The sequence below is a fragment of the Arvicanthis niloticus genome, chromosome 1 (genome assembly GCF_011762505.2).
Source record: "Arvicanthis niloticus isolate mArvNil1 chromosome 1, mArvNil1.pat.X, whole genome shotgun sequence".
In the NCBI taxonomy this organism is placed as follows: Eukaryota; Metazoa; Chordata; class Mammalia; order Rodentia; family Muridae; genus Arvicanthis; species Arvicanthis niloticus.
The window spans coordinates 112,348,293-112,372,047 of NC_047658.1; the positions used below are offsets into that span (position 1 = coordinate 112,348,293).

A 23,755-nucleotide genomic window follows, 5' to 3' on the forward strand; every position below is an offset into this window, starting at 1 on the left:
AGAAAAAGAGGGAGGAAAAGTCCCCGGGTAACTTTTCCTTGTAGTACTTCTAGTCTGTAATTTGATCACAACCCCCTCCCCCTCCAGAAGTTCTCCTTTGGCACTAAGGGAGGCAGAGGCAGGCGGATCTTCGTATTTTCGAAGCTAGTTTGGCCTACACAGTAAGTTTCAGGCCAGCCAGAGCTACATAGCAAGACACTGTCTCCAAAAGAGGTAGAAAGGAGTTGATGTGTGTTGGTGGAAGGTAGCAATCACTCAGCCATCTTCTTCTGAGGCTTTTAAGCCTTCGTGTACCTGTGTTCCTGGCCAGTATCTGGAGGCGTGGCTCCACAAATAATCGTGAAGTAAAAGGAATTCCTCTTCCTTTGAAAGATGGAGGATCTCTTATGGGCAGAGTGATCTTGAACATCCTAGGTATTGGAGCCTGGCCTTGAACCAATGAGGATCCTGTAAGCAAGCATGTTCACGCACGCTCGCGTGTGCACACACACGCACGCGCACACACGCACGCCATGTAGCTCTGGTTATGTCGTAACTCACTGTGTAGGCCTCTGCCTCCCCAAGTGCTGGGATTAAAAGCATCTGCTGCTTGTAACTGTACCTTTGCCATTTTTGCACAAGTGCTTAGCATTCAGTATTGAATACGGTTTTTTGTTTGTTTGGTTTTTGGTTTTTTGGAGTTTTTTTTTTTTTTTTTTTTTTTTGTTTCTTTGTTTGGTTGGTTTTTTTGACCTTTAAAAACCCATTTGGTCATTTTCTACCAGTTTCTGTTTGATTGGTTGACCCGGTTGAGTGCCAAGTGTCTAGAAACTCGCTGGCTGGCTGGCTGGCTGCCATCAATAATCCTCAAATCCAATTCTAGTCATTTGATTCCTTTTCCGTGCCCAGTCTTTCAGAGTCATGAATGCAGCAGAATTAACTCTTTGGATGGACTGCGCTTCCTCTTTGCTTTTCAGGTTTCTTATGGATATGAGAATATGTCAGATATGTCTATAAGCAGATATTTAAAAGGTAGTTTGTAGGAAATGGAAAAAGAAGACCACAGATACTCAAATCATTGTTGAGTGTCCTAGAAAATTTGTCCTCGAACTTGTCCCCTGGCAGGCTTGGCAGTTCTCACAAGGAGAATGGTAGAGATTACTATGGCACATTCTTCTCCCTATTGAAGTAAAGCTAGGCCTGGGGAAATGTGCTTGTCCCAGCACTTAGGAGGGGAAGGTAGGAGTATCGAGAATTAAAGGCTAGCCTGGGCTACATAGCAGGTTTGAAATTGGAGGCCAGCCTAGATTACATGAGACCTTGTTTCATCAAACCAAACCAAAACTCTCGAGGAGTGACTTGCCTGAGGTCCATTGGCAGCTCTCTGGAGTTCTCTCTTCTACGTTTCTGGCTTTGGGGTCTGTTTGGACAGCCCTGTACTCAGCCTTAGGCCTGTTTGTGGTTGTCTCCAGGAACTGTGTCGTTCATCAGTTAAATCTGTTTTGCTCAAACTAGTCATTGCAAAAGTATGGAGAATGTTTTGGGTTTTTCTTTTCCTTTCCTTTTCTTTTTTTTTTTTTTCTCTAAGAGTCTTGAAGACAGGGCTTCCCTTTTGGATTGCAGTATCTTTTAAAATGTGGAATGGTTTAAACATGCAGGATAGTCTGTGGTTATAGAATATGTTGAATAAGGGGAAAAGGTGACTTAAGATCTGGGAAAGCGGGTGATAACTACCTTTAAGTTAGTGGCCTGGCTGTTACTTTTGTTGAGTCCAGTCCATCTGCCTGGTTTATTCATCTCAGTCCGTTCAGCCTGTCCCAGGTTTAACCTTTTGGCTGCTCCTCACCTCAGAATGTACTTTCTGCCTTAATAGTAGTCAGGCTCCAATCCCTTTGTCCTGTTTACTCTGTCCCCAGAAGTCTCTCTGTTATGGTCTCTAAGACAGCAAGAAATACCTTTTGCTTAGTTACATGGTAACAGGAGGTCTTAAGACATCTAAGCATTTTATGTGTACTACCCTCTATTTAGTTCATTCTCAATCCTGTTGCCAGGGTTTTCAAATGCCATCTGATGCTTCCATGGCTTTTGTAGCTAGGAAATAAAACCAAAAATTATTTGTAAGGTCTAAACTTGGGCTCCAGTCTACCTGGAACTGTTTTATTACTGTTTTAAAATCGCCCTTCCCCCAACCACAATGAGTGAACTCCTTCCATTGGGCCCAGTGCTTCTGAATGAAGTGTTTCAGTACTAGGCCTTTCTTTGCTCCTACTCTCTGCTTGGCAGTCCTTTCCATGATGATCGCTTTTAAAATTCCTGCTTCAAGGCCTTACTCAGGGAGAACTAAAAAGAGACACCTCCCCCATCTATATTTCCTCTCCAAGACTTCAGAGCTACAGTCCTTATTAACATGTTTGGCTGTAGGCTTGTTTCCATTTTCTCATAAGGCTGATTCCTAGAGAGCATTTCACGTTCAACACTTTTTGGGATATGGTCTCGTGTACTGAAAAATGACCTCTAACTTCTACTCAGTTTGGCTTTCTTTTTTGTCTTTTTTTGGTTTTGTTTGTTTGTTTGTTTGTTTGTTTTTGGTGGTGGTGGTTGGCCAGCTCAGGCTGGCCTCAAACTCTTAGTAATTCTCTGTCTCAGCCTCCAAAGTTGTAGGATTACAGGTATGAATTTCTGAGCCTGGCTTTTTTGTCTTTATTTTTTTCAGTATCAGGAATTGACCTCAAGTTAGACCATGCACTCCACACCTGGCCTTGGATCTCGCCTTCATTGTGTTAACAAAAAAATTATCATCAGACGTAGTATTATCTGGATTTTGTGTTGGTGAGCAGAAATTTTAGTGTTTTGCATTTTACATTTAGGTGTGTGATTTATTTGAGGTTTATTTTCTTAAAGGTGTTTGTTTCTAGCTTATTTTATGTGTGTATGCATGTGGCTGTCCAGTTGTTTCAGGACTAGTTGTCAAAAGTACTGTTTTTCTCTGTGGTGTGACTCTTGTTCTTGTCAAAGATTGCTTCTATTTGTGGATTCTCTGTTCTGTTTTGTTGATCTCTGTGTCAATTCTCTTGTCAACAAATTCTAAACTTGTATTGATTATTGTGCTCTTTTTACAAGATTTTTTTTTTTTTTTTTTTGGTTTTTTTCGAGACAGGGTTTCTCTGTGTAGTCCTGGCTGTCCTGGACTCACTCTATAGACCAGGCTGGCCTCAAACTCAGAAATCCACCTGCCTCTGCCTCACAAGTGCTGGGATTAAAGGCGTTCGCCACCACTGCCCGGCCCAAGATTATTTTTATCAACGTTTTTTGTTTCATGTGATTTTTTTGAGACATAGTCTCACTGGCCTAGAACTCACTATATAGACCAGACTGGTCTTGAATTCACAGAGATCTTGACCTCAAGTGCTGAGGTTGAACATATGCACCAATACACTAGGCATTTATTTATTTATTTATTTTATTTTATTTTATTCTATTTTATTATGTGTATGAGTATTTTGCCGGCAAGCATTCATGTACATGTATGCACTATCCCCCTTGTAACTGGACTTACAGATGTGTATGAGCTGCTATAAGGGTACTGGGAACAGAGCCTGAGTGTTCTGTAAGACTAGCAAGTGCTCTTAAATGCTGAGCCTCCCTCCTTAATTATTGTAGTTCTGAAAGGTGATAGTGTTAGTTCTGATTCTTTTCTTCATTTCCAAAACTGTGTTGGCTAATCTGTCTTTTTTGCCTTTGTATAAATTTTATAATTTATTTATTTATAACCATGAAATAGTTATTGGGATTTTTTTTTTTTGCATCCTATTTTATTTTGCTAAAGAGAAGCTTGCGTCTCTAGTAGTAAATCGGATTCCTTTTTTTTTTTTTAATTAAAAAATAATTGTATTTTATGAGTTTTTTGCTTGCATGTATGTATATTTACCACATGCCTGTGATTCTTTGTTTTAAATAAATACTTAATTCAGGTCCTACAAATGCTTGGACTCCAGGTCCACTTGGCAGAGCTGCCTTGTCTGTGTATCTCCAGTAGGTTTATGCTTCTTCTCCCATGGACTTCAGACATGGGAGTTGAGAGGCCAGTGATTGAACATGATCCCAATAAACCTATTTTCTTTCCTCTCCCTCTCTGTTAAAGGTTTATTTATTGATTTATATTTATTTTCGAGGCAGGGTTTCTTTGTGTAGCCCTGGCTGTCCTGGACTTAACGCTGTAGACTCAGAGAGCCAACTGCCTCTGCCTCCTGCATGGTGGGATCATTTCACAGCCTAGCAAATGCTTATTTTTAGTGGTGTGTGTGTGTGTGTGTGTGTGTGTGTGTGTATGCTTGCTTACAGGAGCCTATAAAGTCCAGAAAAGGGGGGGGGGGTATTGGATCCTCTGGAGCTAGAATTACAGGCAGTTGTGAGCTGCCTAATGTGGGTGCTGGGAACTGAACTGAGATCCTCTGCAAGAACAGCAAGGTGTTTTTAACTGGGCACATCGTTCTTTCTAGGCCCCCTCTTTAAAAATAGTTTTGAATGTACTGTTAAGAGGTCTGCAGACTGAGCAGTAACTGAAGTACTGCTTGAAGTACCCCCCCAGCTCGCTCTCGCTCTCTCTCTTTCTCTCTTTCTCTCTCTTTTCTCTCTCTCTTCTCTCTCTCTTCCCCTCCCTCCTTCTCTCCCTCCTTTTCTTTGCATGCTTGCTTGTGTAAAACCCAAATGAAAAGGACCTCACCGATCCGTGGAGAACTGCAGACGCACCCCAAATCACTCACGAGAAACACAACTTGATGCAAATTGCAAGAGGTTTACTGGCTAGCCAGGGCTGTCTTTCCTTCAAGCCCGCCCAGGGGCAGCGGAATTCAGCAAAAGAACAAAAGAAGTTTACAGCTTTTAAGGGGGCATCTACAAACCAGGTGGGGGTGGAGTTAGGGAAGGGGGAAGGCTGAGAGTGGAGTTAGGGAAGGGGGAAGGAGGGGGAACAGGTCACTAGGTCATCGATACATTTGATCTCAAATTCCTAAGATGGATGGTGTGTCACTTTATAATTGGCTATTTCGAACCAGTTTCACACTATATATCATGAGCTCCAGTTCAAGGGGGTCAGGCTTATCTCAAACTTTTAGCATCCTGGCACCAACTGTCTCAGGGCTGCTAGTTCAAAGCCCGGCCAAGCTAATCTCGGGCCCATAGCATCCTGACACCATGAATCTTAAGGTTTGTTTAGTTAGGGCCATCTGTTCAAATGGTCAGCTAATTTCCTGGGACTGAGGCGACACAGTGTTTGACTTACAGGTTTTTATGTCTTTGCTTTTAAGAGTAGGGTTCAGGGGATCAACTTATGATTTTTCTATCTTTCACTTGCTTGCTTGCTTGCTTCTGTGTAGCTCCAGCACCCAAGTGCTGGGATTTTAGGTACACACTTGCATACGCTTTCATCCCTGAAGTTGTAAGTTGTTCACATAGAGCTTCCAACAGTTTTGTCAGTTATGAGGGTTTCCTGTCCTGTACTAAATGCTGTATGGCTTTCTATTCTGCTTCTGCTATCCTGTCTACTTACTTTTTGGGGAGCAGTCTGCTTGCAACCTCACCTCACCGATAAATCTAAGAAGAGCTTTTTTTTTGTTTGGATTGAGTGGCTCTTTCTGTATGCCATACTGGAAACTGAAAATCTGAATGTTGCATCATTTTTTATTTTGAGTGGGAGTTCTAAGAATATGGCTACTCCTAAGCTGAGTGATACTTAGTACTGTTTGTTGAAGTAGTGTAGGTGTGTTTTCTTTCCTTCTGCCCTCTATGCTTTTGTGCCTTGTCTCTTAGCTTATCCAATTTCTACACTGATGCTTTTGTTCTGTTACTGATTTTTTGTTTGTTTGTTTGTTTGTTTGTTTTTCGAGACAGGGTTTCTCTGTGTAGCCCTGGCTGTCCTGGAACTCACTCTGTAGACCAGGCTGGCCTCGAACTCAGAAATCCGACTGCCTCTGCCTCCCAAGTGCTGGGATTAAAGGCGTGCGCCACCACCGCCTGGCCTGTTACTGATTTTTAATTACTTAGTTAATTATTAGTATTATTACTATTATTGTTGGCTTTTCCGAGACAGGGTTTCTCTATGTTGTCCTGAAACTGTCCTGGAACTTGTATAGACCAGACTAGCTTTGAACTCACAGACACACACACATGTGCGCGCACACACATATCCATCCATGAATTTGTTTTTGACAGTTTTTCTGTGTAGCCTTGATTGGCCAAGAACTATAAATCAGACTGGCTTCAGACATATAGAGAGCAACCTGCCTCTGTGTCTAAAGCACTGGGATTAAATGGATGTGCCACTACACTTAGTTAGCAAATTCTGTTTTTGAGACTTATATAAATCAGGCTGGCCTCACATTTGCTGGCTTTAGAGTGATTTGGGGCTTTGGAGTGGTGTTTTTTTGTTTTTGTTTTTTTTGTTTTGTTTTGTTTTTTTTTTTTTTGTTTTTGTTTTTTTTTTTTTTAGTTTTGTTAAGATTGTTGTTTTGTTTAATTTTTTTATTTTCTCTTTGTAAACTGTCTCACTATGAAGCCCTGGCTGGCTGTGAACTCACAAGAGCTCTTCCTGGCTCTACTTCCCAATTGCTAGGATTAAAGGGTTATGTCACCTGCCCAAGAAATGCATATTAATGAGTTCCTGTAGTTACCACTACATGTGTGTCAGCTTCCAGGTGCTCAGGGATGTTTTAATGTAGGTCATATGATATGGAATAAGTAAGTCATGGGTTTACTCTTAGGATTGTGAACCTTTGGTGCTAGTATTTCATCAAATTTCACTCCTTTTATATGTGGAAGATGCATAATATCTATGTGAACTTTTCAGAGCAGCCAAATATGAAAAGCAGTTTTTATAGCCAGCCTGACTTGAGAGTGTCCAGTGATTGGTATGAAGAGTAAATAGGCTGCCTGTATTTGACTTTCCTGTACTTTGACACCAAGGTGACAGGCTCCCTGTGTCTGCAGTGCTTGCTGCAGAAGAACAATGACTTAAGGTATCCTGAAGGTCTTTGAAACTGGTGAGGTAGAAGGACTTTATTTGTTTACAGCTGCCAAGGGCATGGTCTTGTTTTCTTCTGTCTTCCAGCTGGGGTTTTGTTGCTGTGAGTGGGAATCAGTCCTCACTCTTAAGTCTCCTGGTGATTGCTCCCCTTGAGCTGACACTGCAGTTGAAGTCAGAAGACAGGTCTCTATTTACCTCTCACAGGGAACAGGCTGCTTTCTTTCTTCCTCTCCTGAAATCTTGAAAAGGACAAGTTGGGAGAAGGAAGCAAGCTAGCCAATTCTTGGGGTTTTTTTATTTGTTTGTTTTGTTTTGTTTTTTGAGACAGGGTTTCCTGGCTGTCCTGGAACTCGCTCAGTAGACCAGACTAGTCTCAAACTCACAAAGATCCCCCTACCTCTGCTTTCCAAGTCCTGGGGGTGAAAGGCAAGTGCTACCCGGTTGAAACTCTAGTTCTTTCTTTCTTTCTTTTTTTTTTTTTTTAATAAGATTATACTACATTTTAAAGATTTATTTATATTGATTTAATGTATATGAGTGCTTTATCTGCATGTACACCTGAGAGCATCACACCCCATTACAGAAGATTTTGAGCCACCATTTGGTTGCTGGGAATTGAACTCAGGACCTCTGGAAGAGCAGATAGTACTCTTAACCACTGAGCCATCTCTCCAACCCGAAACTCTAGTTCTTTAAAGTGAAATGATGGGTGAAGTCAGGAGAGTGCACTTAGTCCTTACATGAATGAAAAACCAGAGACTCACTGTGTAGCACTGCCTGTCCTAGAGCTGGATACATAGACCAGGATGGCCTCAAACTCCTAGAGATCTTCCTGCCTCTGCCTTCTGAGGGCTGAACCTCTTTGAGTGCTGGAACTAAAGTCATAGGCCCCATGACTGGCAACACTGGTTTTTTAGAGTTCTTGTTACAAAATAAAAAATGAGAGACATCTGGGCCAAAAGTCTTGGGAAGTATTCAGAATATATCAAGTGCTGTGTGACTGGACTGAGGAACTTTGCAGAAAGCTTTAGACAATGAGAGCCTTGTTCTCAGTTCTCAGAGGAGTCAGTCTCTCTCTCTCTCTCTCTCTCTCTCTCTCTCTCTCTCTCTCTCTCTCTCTCTCTCTCTGTGTGTGTGTGTGTGTGTGTGTGTGTCAGAGACAAAAAGAGACCTGGCTGTCTGTCCTGGGACTCAAAGATACCTGCCTGCCTCAACTTCCTGAGTGCTAGGGGTACAGTGCAGAGAGAAATGGAAGCAGACCAAGGCTATCTTTGTGAGGATTGAGAAAGCACAGGTTGAACACATCATGAACACATTATAAGGAGGGTGAATAGCTGGGGAGGGAAGCTCTGAGCCCGAAGGAGTCTTAGGGTAGGAGAGGAGTGAGACGGGCCAGGCTGTTGGCTCATCTTTGAAATGTGTAACTCTACACACACACACACACACACACACACACACACACACACACACACACACACACACACACATTCCATAGCACATATATGGAGTTTAGAGGACAACCTCAGGATGGACCTTAACATTTACATTTGTTTGAGGCAGGTTTCTTCATTGCATATACTAGGCAGCTGGCCCATGAGCTTTTGGGGATTCTCCTGTCTCTGCCCTTCATCTTAACAGAGGCACACTGGGATTATATGTAAATATTACTTTTCTGGCTTTTACATGGCTTCTGCCAGAAGCAAGGGAAATTACTCCTTTTGGGTGACAGGAACCTATTTTACAAACTCTGGGGGAATGCTGGCTTTCATCTAACTGCTAGCATGTGCTTATTTCTGGATATATGGGATATATGTACCACCTGACACCTAACACTGGGATTAAAGGCCAGTGCCACCAACCCTATATTTTAAAAGAGAAAGTATGAGGTAAGAAAAAGCAAGATTATAAGAATCAAAAACATTTTATAATCTAATCTGGAATCCATTTACATATGGGTTTCTCTTTATGTATCTTCTTGCCCTTCCTCTCTGCAGCTACAGTGATATGTTCACAATGATAACTCCAGGCCAGTAAAGTCTGTGAGTCATCCGTATGCATACTTTTCAAATCTATTTCCTTATCTATCTATCTATCTATCTATCTATCTATCTATCTATCTAATTTTTCTGGGTTGAACACCCAGCAAAGCAAAGCAAAACAAAACAAAAACCCCGTAGTTACAAATGTAACCCAAGAATTATTTTTTCTTTATTATTATTCTTGACTGGGCTAGAACTCACAGAGATCTACCTAGCTCTACTGTTCTTTGCTATTTCTTATTGGTTATGCTGGTGTTTTTGTTGTGTTGCTTTTGTTTTTGGCTTCAGTATCTTGTGCTTGCTATGCTGTATTGGGACTCCTGTTTATTGTAAAATAAACAGATAATATACAAGATGCTAATAAGTTTTTTGATTCAAAGTCTTTGACGTCCTTGAGAAATAGTATCTGGACTTTTACTTGTGATGCTTTTGATAATTTTATATGTCAGTTGCATTTTAACTGTCATTTCTATGACCATTGTTGGCAGTAGATCTTGTTGCCAGTCATGGGATTTGAATCATTGGTCACTTTGGTTTTTTTTTTTTTTTTTTTTTTTTGTCTTGGTTAGTTTCTCATAGTTCTTAGGCTACTGATACAATGAATGACCCTATTTCACTCATTTTGACTAACAAACTGTAACAGACAGCTTATTCATTGCAGTGTGTTGTCTAACCAGGACTGCAGGTAACACAATAGACCAAGGATGTCTGAATTGTGAGCTTTTTTTTTGGCTCTGCTAGCATGCCTGCCTTTTGTGACTATGAAGACAAACTTGGAGTCAAGTCACACAGTTTTTAGAACAGTAGTTCATCTGTGCTGGCATTTATTTAACTAAGTTTTGGAGAGTATGTGACAGGAAGAAAAAAATGAGGGCTTATCCTGTTGCTTGGTAGTAAGAAGCTCCTGTTGACTGTAGCTGCATATGGTGGGGAATTGTGATAAGCCCAGCAGAGGGAGGCACTTACCCCAGCTTAGTTTAGGAAGAGGAAAGCTGCTTGTTTTTCTCCCTGGTGACTTCTTTCTGGGCTTTTAAACTAAAGTGACAACTGCTTTGTCTTCTGTGGGAATAAGCCTATACTTTTGCTGTCATTCCTAGACATTGAGGATTGTTTTTAGCAACCTACTGAAAAACTTCTTCAACTAGGTGTGCTCCAACTGCCTATAATCCCTGGAGCTTTGGGTGAGAGTTATCTTAGCAGCAGGATCAGAAATTCAAAGCCAGCCTTGGCTACATAATGAAGTGAGCTTAAGACCAGCCTGGCATACATGGTACCTTGTCTTAAAAAACCTAATCAAAACAAATAAAAGCCTAAACTGAGTACAGTTGTATAGGAGTATTTAGAAGTTTTTAACCAATTAAGGGGAAAAAAAAATCAAACTGGGTATGGTGGTGTATACCTGGAGATAGTTCTGGACCAGCTTGGGTTCTTAGATCTTGAATGGGAATCAGAATAGGAATTAGGGAACTACAATTGAAGTTCCTTTTATCCGTAGTTCATAATTGTACAGAATTTTGTGTTATCTGTTCATCTTAAGAACTGTCTTCTGTCCCTGGTCTTCTTCAGGGACAGGATTTGTCCCTGTTTACTGTTTAAAGGGCCTTGTAATTTGCTTTTGGGTTTAGCAGTGAGAGCTAAATATGACTGTAGGTCATTATTATCTCCTGAAAGCCCCCCCCTTTTTTTTTAAAGACTTAGTTAAAAATAACTGGTATTTTTACTAACCTTAGCATAAAATAGTTAAGTCTTAGACTCACACACCAAATTGAAAAGCCCTGGAGAAGTCTTAAGATTGTCCCAACTAGGCAAGGATCATTTACTGGATAAGGTCACTTACCTCCAAGCTTGCTAATATGAGTGATCCCTGAGACCCACATCATAGAAGGACAGTACTAGGTTTTGCCAGATTGTCCTCTGATAGCCACATCTACACAGTGGCAAGCACCCTAACAGTGAAAAAAAAAGTCCAAAGATTTTGACAGTGATTAGGATAATATAATGGAAGTAGTAGGCTAGAAAAATACTGATTTGCAGAGAGGCATTTGAACATTCCCATTCTTAGTGCTATAAGGGTCTTCTTCCTTGGTCCTTCTCACTTTTAAGTTACACAGGGGTGATTCAGTGGTCCCAACTCTAGAAAAACCAGATTGAGAATTTATCTGTTTAATTGGACTCATTTGTTTGAAAATGAGAGTCCACATTTCAAATATCCTGAAAGAATACACCAAGATTCAGATGAGTATCTGTCAGCTTGTTTATATTTACCCTGGAAGAATGACTGAGCTTTTCCTTCTGTATATTCTCTTGCAGGGGTGGTCTCAGTAACATGCTGTTCCAGTGCTCCTTGCCAGACTCCGTAGCCAGTGTTGGCGATGAACCTCGGAAAGTGCTCTTGCGACTGTATGGGGCAATCTTAAAGATGGTGAGTTCAGGGTTCACCTGGGAGGGGTTGGTCCACCGACATTTCAGTCTTTCCTAAGATACCTGCAAAGAGATTCTAAATACTATAGACATGTACTAAAGATACTTACTGCTTTTATTTTAATTGGGCTGCACACTTGGCTTCTTGTTTATAGTCTATCACTTCTCTAATATTAATTAGTTAAACTAGGACCTAGAGAAATCTAAGGTTGACCTGACTTTGATAATTATTTCTACATTAAACTTTTCAGCTCATTTTTAATGGTAAATTTTAACATGGGGAAGGTATATTAGCCCTAATCAGCAATATTTTATCTTGTACGTACAATTTTTATCTAGAATATTTTGATATTATGCATATGGTTGTTTGCCTGTGTCTGCCATGTGCATGCAGTACCCATGGAGGCCAGAAGAGGGCATCAGATCACCTAGAACTGGAGTTAAAATGGTTGTGAGCTACTATTGTAGGTGCTGGGAATTTTACTTAGGTTCTCTGCAAGAGCAACTGCTCTTACCCAAAGTATGTACAATTATTAGCATCCTGTTTGAATTGTTTGAGTTTTAAAGAATGTTATAGTTAACAAAATATGACCTCAGTGCAGGTGAATGGTTGAATTATTAACATTTCTCTGAGAGTTCTTTAAAACTCTCAGAATATGAATTTGTTAGATTCATATTCATATTATTTTGGTTTTTTGAGGCAGGATTCCACTGTAGCCCATGATGGCCTGGAACTCACTATATTAATACAAACTGGTCTTCGACTTGAGATCCTCCTGTTCAACCTGCATTTTGTGATTACAACCACATACCACTAGGCTTGCTGCCAAACTGTAGTTTTGCTTTGTTTTTTAAATCTATTTTGTGTGTATGGGTGCTCTGCATGCATGTATGTCTGTGCATCACTTGCATGCCTGGTTCCTTTGAAGGCCAGAAGAAGGTATCAGATCCTCTGGGTCTGGAGTTATAGAACTTTGTGAACTGCCATGTAGGTGCTGGGAATTGAACTCTGAACCTCTAGAAGATCACCAGTTCTCTCAATCACTGTCATCTCTCTAGCCCAAAAGTGTCATTTTAAAGCATAGTTTTTTAAATAATTGGTGTCCTTTAGGCACATTTAATGAATCAGTCTTATTTTTTTTTTTCTTTGAGTATCACTGTCTGATGTGTTCCAGTCTTGATCTTTTAAAGCATTTTCTATTTCAGCAGTATTCTTAAATAAATAGCTGCTGAAATCACTTAGGTTAAATCTAATCTGATTATCGAATCTGCCATTTCTATGCACAACTTAAGTAGAAACAGTTGTTAAAGTATTATTTTATGTTTATGGGCATATTTGCCTGCATTTATGTGCACTAGGTATGTACCTAGTGCCCAAGGAGATGAAAGAAGGTAGTGGTTCCCCTGTAACTGGAATTTTAGGCATGTTGTGAGCTGTCATGTGGATGCTAGAACCCAGGTTCTCTGGAAGAGCAGTGTCCTTAACCACTGAGCCATCTCTAGCTCACAGTATGTTCTTCCATGTGTTACACTAAAATTTTCATTTAGTTTTTTGAGGCAGGATCTCCACAGGCTACCCTCAAACTTACAGCAGTGCCCTTATCTTGGCCTCCAAGTTATAATGCTGGAATTATAGGCCTGAGCCGCCATGCCTAGACCTTGCTGCAGTAATGAGAGTTTTGAAATGCTCTGTAACTGTGCTTGACAGTTTGTTAAGTATGGTTGTCATCACCTAAGTACATGTGAATGTCAGCCACTTGAAATGTGACAAGTGTGACTGATGAACTGAATTTACATTCTGTTCAAATTGACATTGTCACATGGAGTTGGAAGTTAGTCTACTGGATAGCTGAACTCTATGTGTAGGTGCCATATAAGTGACTTTGCAGAAGCCAGCTTGGAATCGCAACAGTCTAGAAGTCTTAAATTAGTTAAGTTAATGAAAGTGTCTAGAAGCAGTTTTTTTCAAACAGAATTCTATGCCTCAGTTTATTTTTGAGAAAAACACATATACTGTTAGGTAACTCAAAAATAAATAGCAGAATGTGGGCTAGCAAGATGGCTCAGCAAATAAAGGTGCCTGCTGCCAGGTGACTTAAGTTCAATCCCTGAGACCTACATGGTAGAAGGAGAGAGCCAAGTCCTAGAAACTGTCCTCTGCCCTCCACATGTGTGCTTTAGCACATGAGCAGCAACAGTGAACACACTAAATTAGATGTAAGAAAACATTTTACAAATAGACCATTTGAATTTGGGGAGAGGTACATCTCTCCAGGTTTTTGGGTCTTTTTGTTGTTTTTGTAATTAGGAAAATGTTAAATCATCTTCCATTCCTGAAGTGACATCCCTCTGTAATAGCTGGAGACCATGCTTGTCATCCTTTGAGTAGAAAGGTGCATGTGGTTTTTTAGCAGATAAGAACCATATACCAGGCTGGGCAATGGTAGCATAAACCTTTCGTCCCCGCACTCGGGAGACAGAGTCAGGCTGATCGCTGAATTTGAGGCCAGCCTGGTCTACAAAGTGAGTTTAGGACAGCCAGGACTACACAGAGAAACCCTGTCTTGAAAAACCAAAAGAAAAAAAGAAAAAGAGAGAGAGGGAGAGAGAGAGGTGGGGGGAAGCATATACCAAGCAGTCTCACATTTGATGTAATAGAAAGTAAAACAATTTTTGATAGAAAAAGGTTTTTCATTTGTTTCATAGATAAGAATTCTTATTTTCATATAATTAATATAGTTAGTGTAAGTGTAGTTTTCCTACTGAAGTTTAAATAGTAAAGTCATGAGCTTACAGCTTCAAGTTGCATTTTTAAAAGATTAATTTATTTATTGTATGTATGAGTACACTGTAGCTGTCTTCAGATACACCATCCCATTACAGATGGTTGTGAGCTACTATGTGGTTGCTGGGAAGTGAACTCAGGACCTCTGGAAGAGCAGTCAGTGCTCTTAACCACTGAGCCGTCTCTTCAGCCACCCAAATTGCCTTTTTTTTTTTTTTTGAGGGTGGAGTGGAGTTCTCAAACTCTGTAGGGTCTAGCAGGGATATTTGCCGCCAGCCTGGAGTTTTGGATATTAATAGCTGTTGGCCACTGGGGATACAATGAGAACACAGTGAGAGGAATCAAATTCAGGGATGCTGAAAAATGGCTGTAGTAGGAGAAAGAGTAGAAAGGAGGAACACACAGATGAGAACCAAGCCCAGAAATGTAGGCTGAGCTTCCACAGCACCATGCTAGGAGGACTATACCATGAATTTTAATTCTTTGCAGACAGTGTTTTCTTACACAGTTTTTTTTTTTTTTTTTTTTTTTTTTTTTTTCTTTTAGAACTTTCACATTAGGCTTTTCAGAATGAGTTGAGCTATCACGGAAGGGAATATTTAAAGTATGGTGAGAAGTTTGTTATTATCACAACCTTGTTGTTATTATAACAACCTTGCCAACATTCATAGTAAACTGTCATTTTCACATGTAGCTGAGGAAAACAGGAGTGTCATTACCTTAGTAAACAATAAATCCTGTTGCTTTAGTAAACCTCTGCACTAAAGGAAAGCTTAAATCATAGGAGGATTTAAATTGTTTTTCTCCTTTTTTATCTCTACTACATATGGAGGTCCTGTTCTTTCATGTGTTTATCCAGACACAAATGAAGTGTTTCCCTAGCCAACTGTGTAAGTGCCAAAGTAGCCTTTGAGAGCCACACCTTCCTCTCTCCTTGAAGAATATTAGTTGAAGACTACTACACATAATGGCAGACTTATTTTTCAGAACTTTTTTGATGTTTCGCTTAATTGTAGGACTGATTTAATTTAGTTTGTCCTTCCATTCCCTTTTTCCCATTCTTGCTTTAAGCATTTTGAACTTCATACTTCTGAGAATCAGATACTAAATGGAAATATTTCTTAAGCTCATTCTTTGATCCATAACTGTTTGGTTTAGAATAACTAGTTGCTTCTTAGCCTTTTCATTTCTCATCCTGGTATTTGAGATTCTAATGTCCTTTATTCCTATAGTCACAGTGAAATGACTGCTCTTTGGTGCAGTTCTAAGGGTTAGTACAAGAAAACCAAGAGGTAACACTGGGTTAACCCTCCGACTGGGTTAAGGTCCACAGTTTGTGTCCCCCAAACATCTGTCTCTTCCTATTCCCTTTATTCCTTATTAGATGAGACATAAGAAAACTTCCCAATTGTGTCTTCAGGTTCTATTTAGGATTTCTGTGAGTTTTATGGGCATATGTAAAAGTCCTGTGTTTAAAAAGGGTGAGAATAGTTTCTTTTGAAAATATGAGCATAAGATAGAGACAAGGTCTACACTGTGCAATATTTGTAGGAAATTTTGAAACACGAACATACTGGGTTTTTAACATGGCAGCACAATTTAGTGGCTTTACATAGCCTAGCTTCTATTTTAATGAAGAGGCTGTTTTTATTAGTTGGGTAGATAATGAAAACAAAGCTCAAGTATAAAATTACTGTGAACTAAAGTAGTTGAATAAAAAATTTGATAAGTAAATAAAATAGTTCAGCCTTTTTCACTTTGCCTGGCAATATAATTATTAGAAGAGAGCTTAGACTTCTAGAGCCAGATATCAAGGTAACTTGCAGTTTTTCTTTCTGATACTGGGAAGGAACATGAATTCTGCAGCATCCTTTGGCTGATTACAAATAGCTAGTTTATTTATCATGAATTGTGGGAGACATAAATGTCAGTGTGTATTGTCCATGTGGTGTCAGCTGTTCAGTTGGCAGAAGGCTCAGAGGGTGCCTTTTCTTCCCTGTGTCAGAACCATAACTGTTAGGCCAGATCCTCTGCATGAACGGCAGGACTGGCCTCACCACTGTGGACAGCCTGGCCATCAGTGTCTATAACACATCAAAGAGCTCCTTCCAGTCCTGTCTGCCAAAAATAACAGAAGGCTAATATTACTGCTTGTTTGAATACTAACTATAATATAATTAAAGGTATCAAGGCACAAAGCAGATATGTATCATTGATCTAAAGATTATAATTTAGAACATTGTCCCTTTTGAGTTCAGAAGAAAACACATCTTATTTTTTCTTAACTACCTTTTTTCTTAAACCACAGTAAGAGTAGCTTATAGATAATCAGTACAGAACTATTGGGTACTGAGAAATCAGTTGCCCATGAATATTTCTGTGAAGAATTCAGGTCATACTTTGTACAGTGACTGGTGGAGAACCAGGCCCTGGCACTGAGGTCTGGGAACTGTCATCTTTTCCTTGTTACATTAATGTCATTATGAGTTTAAGTTGTTTGGTTAACAAAGATGCTTTGAGAACAGTGTAATTACATCTGTTTCTGAGGCAGCTGGAACCTCATTCTCAGAAGTGAAATGCTCCTATCATGGGCACCCACTAGCATTTCTCAGCTAATGCTCTCCAGATTTAGTTGCCAAATTACTACCTATTGTCCTTCAATACCTGCTTTGGTGCCTTTTGGTAACTAAATAAACCACAGACTGACTGTCTAATTTTGGTGTATTCAAAGTGTTTTTGTCTTGCTGGTCGTAAATGTTTGGGATTTTAGCACAAAGCCAATGCAGATCTGTTCTCTGGAATGATGACCACAGCCCACCCCTCTCTGGGAAGGAATGTATTGGGGGAGTGAAGGGTTTGGGGGGTAATGTACCACTTTAGCTGTGTGCATGTGTTCTCTGCTGCAGGCTTGTCCATGCGATCGTGCCTGGAGCACTCTGGTTTCCAGGTGACAGACACGATTCACGGTATAGTATGAGATCTCTGAAGTTGGAGCATTCTCTACAGCTTTCATTTCTTTATTTAGTTTTTGGATTCAAGAAATGCTTTTTAAAAAGAAAATTGTAATGCTTGTTAAGTAGCAACAGCTACAGTTTGTTCTGTGCTTAAAGAGGTGCAGTGATTAAGATTTCAGAATGTTATATATTGAAATACTACCTTTTCCTTTTGCTTTTTTTTTTTTTTTTTTTTTTTTTTTTTTTTTTGTCCACGGCAAACCAGACCCCTATCTTCTGTTTCCTCAGTAGAAAATGACAAACATTTAATAAGCTTCAAAATTCATGGCTTCAATTTGAGAATGCAGTTGAAGCACTCAGGTTCTTCCTTCAGCTCCAGCACACCATGTACATATATCTATTGGGAGTGAGGGTAAAGTTAGACATACACACTCTTCTTCACCCTCAGCACTGGGTGCCATTTCCTGTGTGGAGCCTAGCAGTGCTGACCTAACTTGAAGTATGCCAGACCAGAGAGGTAAGACACTATTGGGAAAAGTCACTTACAACCCTTGGAAATGCAAGAAGCCTTAGGTCAGTCACCAGGTTGACTGGAAAAGACCTGAACCCCAAGAATGTTCTGAAAGGAGCCTCCAGTCTTTGGCTTCCACTTGCCACCGTTGGCATATGTCCCCAAGGCCTCCTAGAGGCTCTGATCTGTCACCCATATTCATTAAGTCACCCATGCTAAAGATAACTTATGTCCAGGAAGGTGGACTAGATTAATAATAAGAATAAGATATAGTCATAGAAATGACTTGTTTAGGTTCCATGAAGTAATTATATAAAATGCATTTTTAAGGCAGAGGTAGGTGGATTTCTGAGTTCGAGGCCAGCCTGATCTACAGAGAGTTCCAGGACAGCCAGGGCTATACAGAGAAACCCTGTCTGGGGGGTAGTGTGTGTGTGTGTGGGAAAGGTGCATTTTAAACCATTGCATTGAGATCTTGTAACCTGTTCTGTAATGTATTTTTCCAGTATTGGAAAAAGACAATTTTTTTTCCTTTATTTTCCATTGAAACCAGGAGGAGGAGGGCTATGACCTATGATAATACTGAGAAGCACACACACACTACAAAATGTTGAGGGCAGCAAGTGAGTCAGTCAGTAAGTAAAAACAGTCCCTTGATGAAATTGAGTTTGATCTCCAAAACCCATGATGGAAGGTGAGAGCTGACTCGAGAAAATTGTTTTCTGATTGCCTCAGGGGACATCATGGATTGTGAACATCTACATTCATAATACATATATGCGCACATACATAGCAATAACAAAAAGTAAAAGCATATTAGTTGAGTCTTACGGCTTTGTGAGAGCGCCAACTCTGGTTTGTTTAGGGTTTTTTTTGTTTTTGTTTTTCCTAGACTCACCTGAGACTGAACAATATCATTAATTAGTAGCAGGAACTGTGTAGGATTGTGGTGCTACTTCCATGTTAGGCTGTCTCTTGGCAGACATGATAGAACAGGCCTTTAATCCCAGCATTCAGAAGGCAGGAGGCAGGAAGATTCCTAAGTTCCTTCTAGGCCATTGAGGAACATACTGAGATCTTTTCTCAAAAACATTAAAAAACTAAGCAACAACAATAAAAGATGTGCCACCTAGAACTGAGTGTGTTTGGTGAGCTGGGGTGAAGACTTGAAGTCTTCAAAGCCAGGCCTGGGCTGCACAGTAAGGGCTTCTGGCACTCAGTGGGAAGTAGTTCCTTCTCTCCTGGGATCCTAGTAGACTATAGACCAGAAGATGCTCAGGTCCTGCTTAGTCCTGCTTGGGGCTCATATTCCAAACTAAACAAACTGTTTAGTTAAGTTATTCTTTTCTTTTCTCTTTTCTTTTTTTCCTTTCCTTTCCTCTTCTCTCCTTTTTTCTTTCCTCCTTCCCTCCCTCCTTTCCTTCCTTCCTTCCTTCCTTCCTTGTTTTCTTTCTTTTTGCTTTTAGTTTTTTCAAGATTGGGTTTCTCTACGTAGCTCTCTGGCTATCCTGGAACTCTGTAAACCAGGCTAGCCTCAAACTCAGAGATCTGCCTGCCTCAGCCTTTCAAAATTAAAGGCATACACCGCCACCACTTGTTGGTTATTCTTTCTTAATCTTCCATAAGTCCCAGGCCATTTTAAAAGGCTAAGTTTATATTTTATAGAGATTTGTTTAAAAGAGGCAATAGGGGCTGGAGACATGGTTCAGGAGTTAAGCTCACTTGGCTGCTCACAACTGCCTGTAAGGGACCCAACACCTGACCCCTGTGAACACACACACACACACAATTAAAAAAAGAAGACATTGTAGATGTTCCAAATAATTATGTGTCATTTCATACCACCTTCTCTGTACATTTCACTAATTCACTAATTTATTTTTATCTACAAACCCTCCTGGGCCCAGACTCAGAGCACAACAATGTGCTACTTTGTTTCAGCTCACACATGAGCCTCTGTTGCTGGAATTTAGTCAAATCCATTTTTCTCATTATTTGAGGAGTCTTTTATTAAGAACTTGCCAAAATAAAATCTGTTAAGTCAGTTTGTTCTGTGTGATGGTTTCAGTGAGCTTAGAGACAGAAACCTGTACTAGTTTAGAATAATAGGTAACTCAAAGTAGATAGGGTATTTGCATGTGAGTGCTAGGGGATGGAGCCAGAGATCTCACCTGTGCTACATGGGGATGCTGCCACTGAACTCCATCCCTAAAGCAGGCTTTTCAACCTAAGGTTACACAGTAGCAAATTTAATCTAGTGCTCTCTGTCACCCTTTGCTCCAACATTGTTCCTGTTCCCTGTTGTGCCGTTGGAGCTCACTGTGTAGCCCTGACTGACCTGGAACTCACTATGTAGACCAGTCTGGCACTGAATCAGATCCACCTGAGTGCTAGTAGCATCAACTACTGAAAACCATTTCCATTTTCTTATCTTATCAAGGCCCTGGGATAGAACCTTCTGAAGACCAAAACTGAAACAGGAACGTTTACCTCTTTCATAGTCTGATTTAAATTATAAAACCAAGCCAAGGACAGTAGAAGAGAATTTGTGAAGCATGCTCAGCCCTGGGGAAAAAAAAACATGGAAGCAAACAAGAAAAACTTACTTAAGCTACAAAACCAAAGGCACCCAGTTCTTCGTCATCTTTTCTTAATTTGTTTGCTCTGCAAAACAAAATAAAACAAAACCAACCAACCACAAAAACCAACCAAACCCATAAAGCCCTAAGTATGCTTTGTGTCCAAAAAAACAAAGGCAACATTTGAAGCCTGGCACCAAGTGCAGTGCTTGCTTGCAAGTAGCTTCTAAGTAGTAGACAGACAAAAAGTGAAAGTGGAAGTCCATGCAGAGGACCCAGACTCAGTTCATAGCACCCAAATGATGGCTCACAGTCAAGTATAACTCTAGTTCAGGAAATCTAACATCTTCTGGCTTCAACAGTCATTGGACACACATGTTCATAGCCACATTCAAACACACATGATTAAAAATAAATGCATAGAATAATAAAAAAAAGTTAAGACTGCACATTAATACATATTATATAGGGCCATCGAGAAGCTCAGTGAATAAGAGCATTTGCCATGCTAACCTGACAGCCTGAGCTGATTCTCTGGAACCCACAGTAGAAGGAGGGCCAGTTGCCAAAGATTGTTCACTGACCTCCAGCACACACAGATAATAAAATAACTAATGTTAAAATTTAGGTAACTTTCATGTTTGTTGGAGGAAAATGTAAAGTTGTACTCAGTGTTTAAACAGTGTATTTTAATACCTGTCTTAAATAAAATTGTGTCACTAAAATAAATTAGTACACATTCTAAAATCTTAATTTGCTTTCTGTCTGGACAGTCTTTGGGACTTTCATACAGAGTAGGTGTCTGCCTTTACACAAGTTCATGGTCATCTGTCTTCCTGCTTTGAGATTTCCTGTCCTTTCTCCTGAGTTCCAGCTCATTCTGTACTGAGGAAATAGAACATGGGACTACAGAAGTCCGTCTTGTCTTTGTGATGGTGCTCTTACGGTATAAATCATAGGTTCCACTTGGAACAGGATGCGGGGGTGAGTGGGTGTGGGAAAGGAGCAATGGAATTTATGTCCACGTATTGTAACAATATGTTTAAAAGGAGCAGTTCTGGGACTAAGATAGTCTGTATTTTTAGGTAAAGTGACTTGTTTGGAGAGCACCATTAGACAGGGAAAGGACTTCTGTTAGCTAACAACCTGTTAACTGTTTCCCTAAGATACAATTAGAGCAGTAACAGCATAGGAATAACCATAGTCATTTAGGGTTTTGTACAGGTCAAATCCCGTTACAGCAAAGTTCATAGGATGTGAAAATTCTTCATTTGTCCTGACTTTTACAGTGTATTAGTATGTAATTATCAGACCATAGAACTTGTTTTGTTCATAATTTTCCTTGAAGAAAAAAAAGCACAAAGAGACATTTAGCCCCATTTGGTCTCCTGATTCACATGCAAGCAGTTCCCCCATCCTGAGCATGTGCGGCGGCTAGTCAGCTCTGGGGCACTTGGTGACTCCTTGAGCATGTTTGCCATGTGCAGCACAGTGCAGTGTTTGCTTACCTACACCAGCCACAGCAAAGAAACATCAAGATTTGTTTTTGTGCTTTAGGGAGTACTAACAGTAAAAAGCAGGGCTTGTCATTCATTAGGAACCCATAGATCCCTTGAGATAGATTGCAGTGTGAGTCTAAAACAATGGGGCCAGTACCAGAGGGCTCTGGGTATAAGAAGAGATAAAGCCTTTTAATCCTGAGTCACTCTTTCCTCAGGTTGACACACTGTCAGCAAAGGGCAAGAGCTATTCGTATATTTTGGTTTTTGTACCTTTCATTGTAACGGGATTTAACCTGTAACATTTAGATTTTCATCAGAGAAATGCAGATTACACAAATGAAAATAGCACACCATGTTTGTACTGACTGTTCTGTTTCAGATGTACTCACCCGCATGTTATGTTTACTATTGCATATGTGTAAGCACCAGTGTTAGGAGCCTTTTGCAGATAGCTTTATGAACATGGATGTTTATATTGTCTGCTTTTATAAAGAAGTAAGATAAATGTACCTTTTATGCCAAGCACATTAAGATACCTGTTGGAATGTTATTTTGTATATGATGGTGAGAGCGGTTGCTTTCTCACAGGGTGTTTTGAATGCTGCTAGAGTAGCCGGTGTTGCTTAACGTGGCATTTTTTTTTCCTGTCCACACTTTCCACCCTTGGTACAGGTGTTTTTGATAAAGCTGTGGAATGGCAAGGTATGTTTTTTATGGGATGTTCAAGAATCTGTTAGCTTAAAATTCTTTTATGGAGGTTTCCTTTACAGGATACCTTTTGGGTTTGGCTCAAGTAAACCTGATATAATTGTAAGATAACAGTTTTGAAGACAGCTGACTATACAATTTTGACAAAACTCTTATATTTCTGATTTTATTTTTTCCTTTCCCATTATTACTAAGACAGTGTTTCGGTTTTAAAGTACTTGGGGTGGGGGGGGCTTTAAGAAATAGCCCAAGCTCCTAACCCCAGTCGATGATCCAGTCTGTTGTTATTGTTAGAAGCCTGGTTGCTAGTAACTTGCAATTTCATGAAGGAAACTGATGTAAAAGTAGCTCCTAATGTGTCAGTTATCAGCTAATCCTAGGGCTTGGTTAAGTACACAGTCCTCTGTTTACAAGAGGAACAGCTAAGATTGAACTTCGACTGGTTGGAGCAAAGGGCTAGTCTGGGCAAGTGGCAGGTGCATAGAGCTCACCCTAGCTTTATCACCTGCTTAGTGCTGTCCTCTCTGTCCATGTTCTCTGCTGCCTGCAGCCCTCCACAGGCATGTTGACATTCCTGTTTTGCAGGTTCGCTTGAGAGAACCACATAGCTAATTCAGGCAGAGCTTTAGAAGGCCCGATTGGAAGAGAGCACTCTCTAGTGACTTTCCTCTAACAATGAAATTGTGAAAGGTACATGGGGACAGCCATGAGAGGCACAGCAGTACATCCCTTTCCTTGTAAAAAGATGAAGCATTTGAAGGTTTTCGCACAAGTGCTGGAGACTGCTGGTGCCTTTAGACTACGCTGGTCACCTGGGGGGCCAAAAGCCCTTGTTAAATATCTGAGGTGTTTTGTGAACACCCATTCTGTCTGTGGTTGCAAAGTTAGTGTCTGCTCAGAGTGCTCCATCTCACCGGAAGTGTTTGCTTTTTCTCATTCATAGAGGTCCTGTAATAAAGAGGGATCCGAACAAGCTCAGAATGAAAATGAATTTCAAGTAAGTAATCGAGTCCCTTCTCATCTGCATGAGCTGTAAACTGGTGGTGTTCAGCCTTACTGAATTGTGGTATGGCAGGTCTGGTTTCTGTACTTGATCTTTATCTTTTTCAAAAGAAGGGCTCTGGACCAGTTGGAGCCAGCTCACTAAGGCTGAGCTGCAAGGGGCTTCCTTAATCCTGAGGGTAGGGAGTCGAATTGTCTGTGGTGGCAATAACTAAGATTTGAGATGCTGAGAGATGCAGGCTTAGGTAATAATT

The 23,755-nt window shown here is 40.3% G+C and overlaps 1 protein-coding gene across 3 annotated transcripts in view; it reads left to right on the forward strand.

Moving 5' to 3' along the window:
- Chka (choline kinase alpha) overlaps positions 1–23,755 on the forward strand; it is a 46,062-nt gene that overhangs the window by 941 nt on the left and 21,366 nt on the right. Inside the window, exons 2-4 of one of the 3 annotated variants that reach the window (XM_034509621.2) lie at positions 11,350–11,461; positions 22,464–22,493; positions 23,443–23,496. In XM_034509621.2, coding sequence (XP_034365512.1) covers positions 11,350–11,461; positions 22,464–22,493; positions 23,443–23,496 — 196 coding nt within the window. The remainder of the gene's footprint in view (positions 1–11,349; positions 11,462–22,463; positions 22,494–23,442; positions 23,497–23,755) is intronic. The other 2 variants (XM_034509610.2, XM_034509615.2) reach the window with 2 other exon arrangements.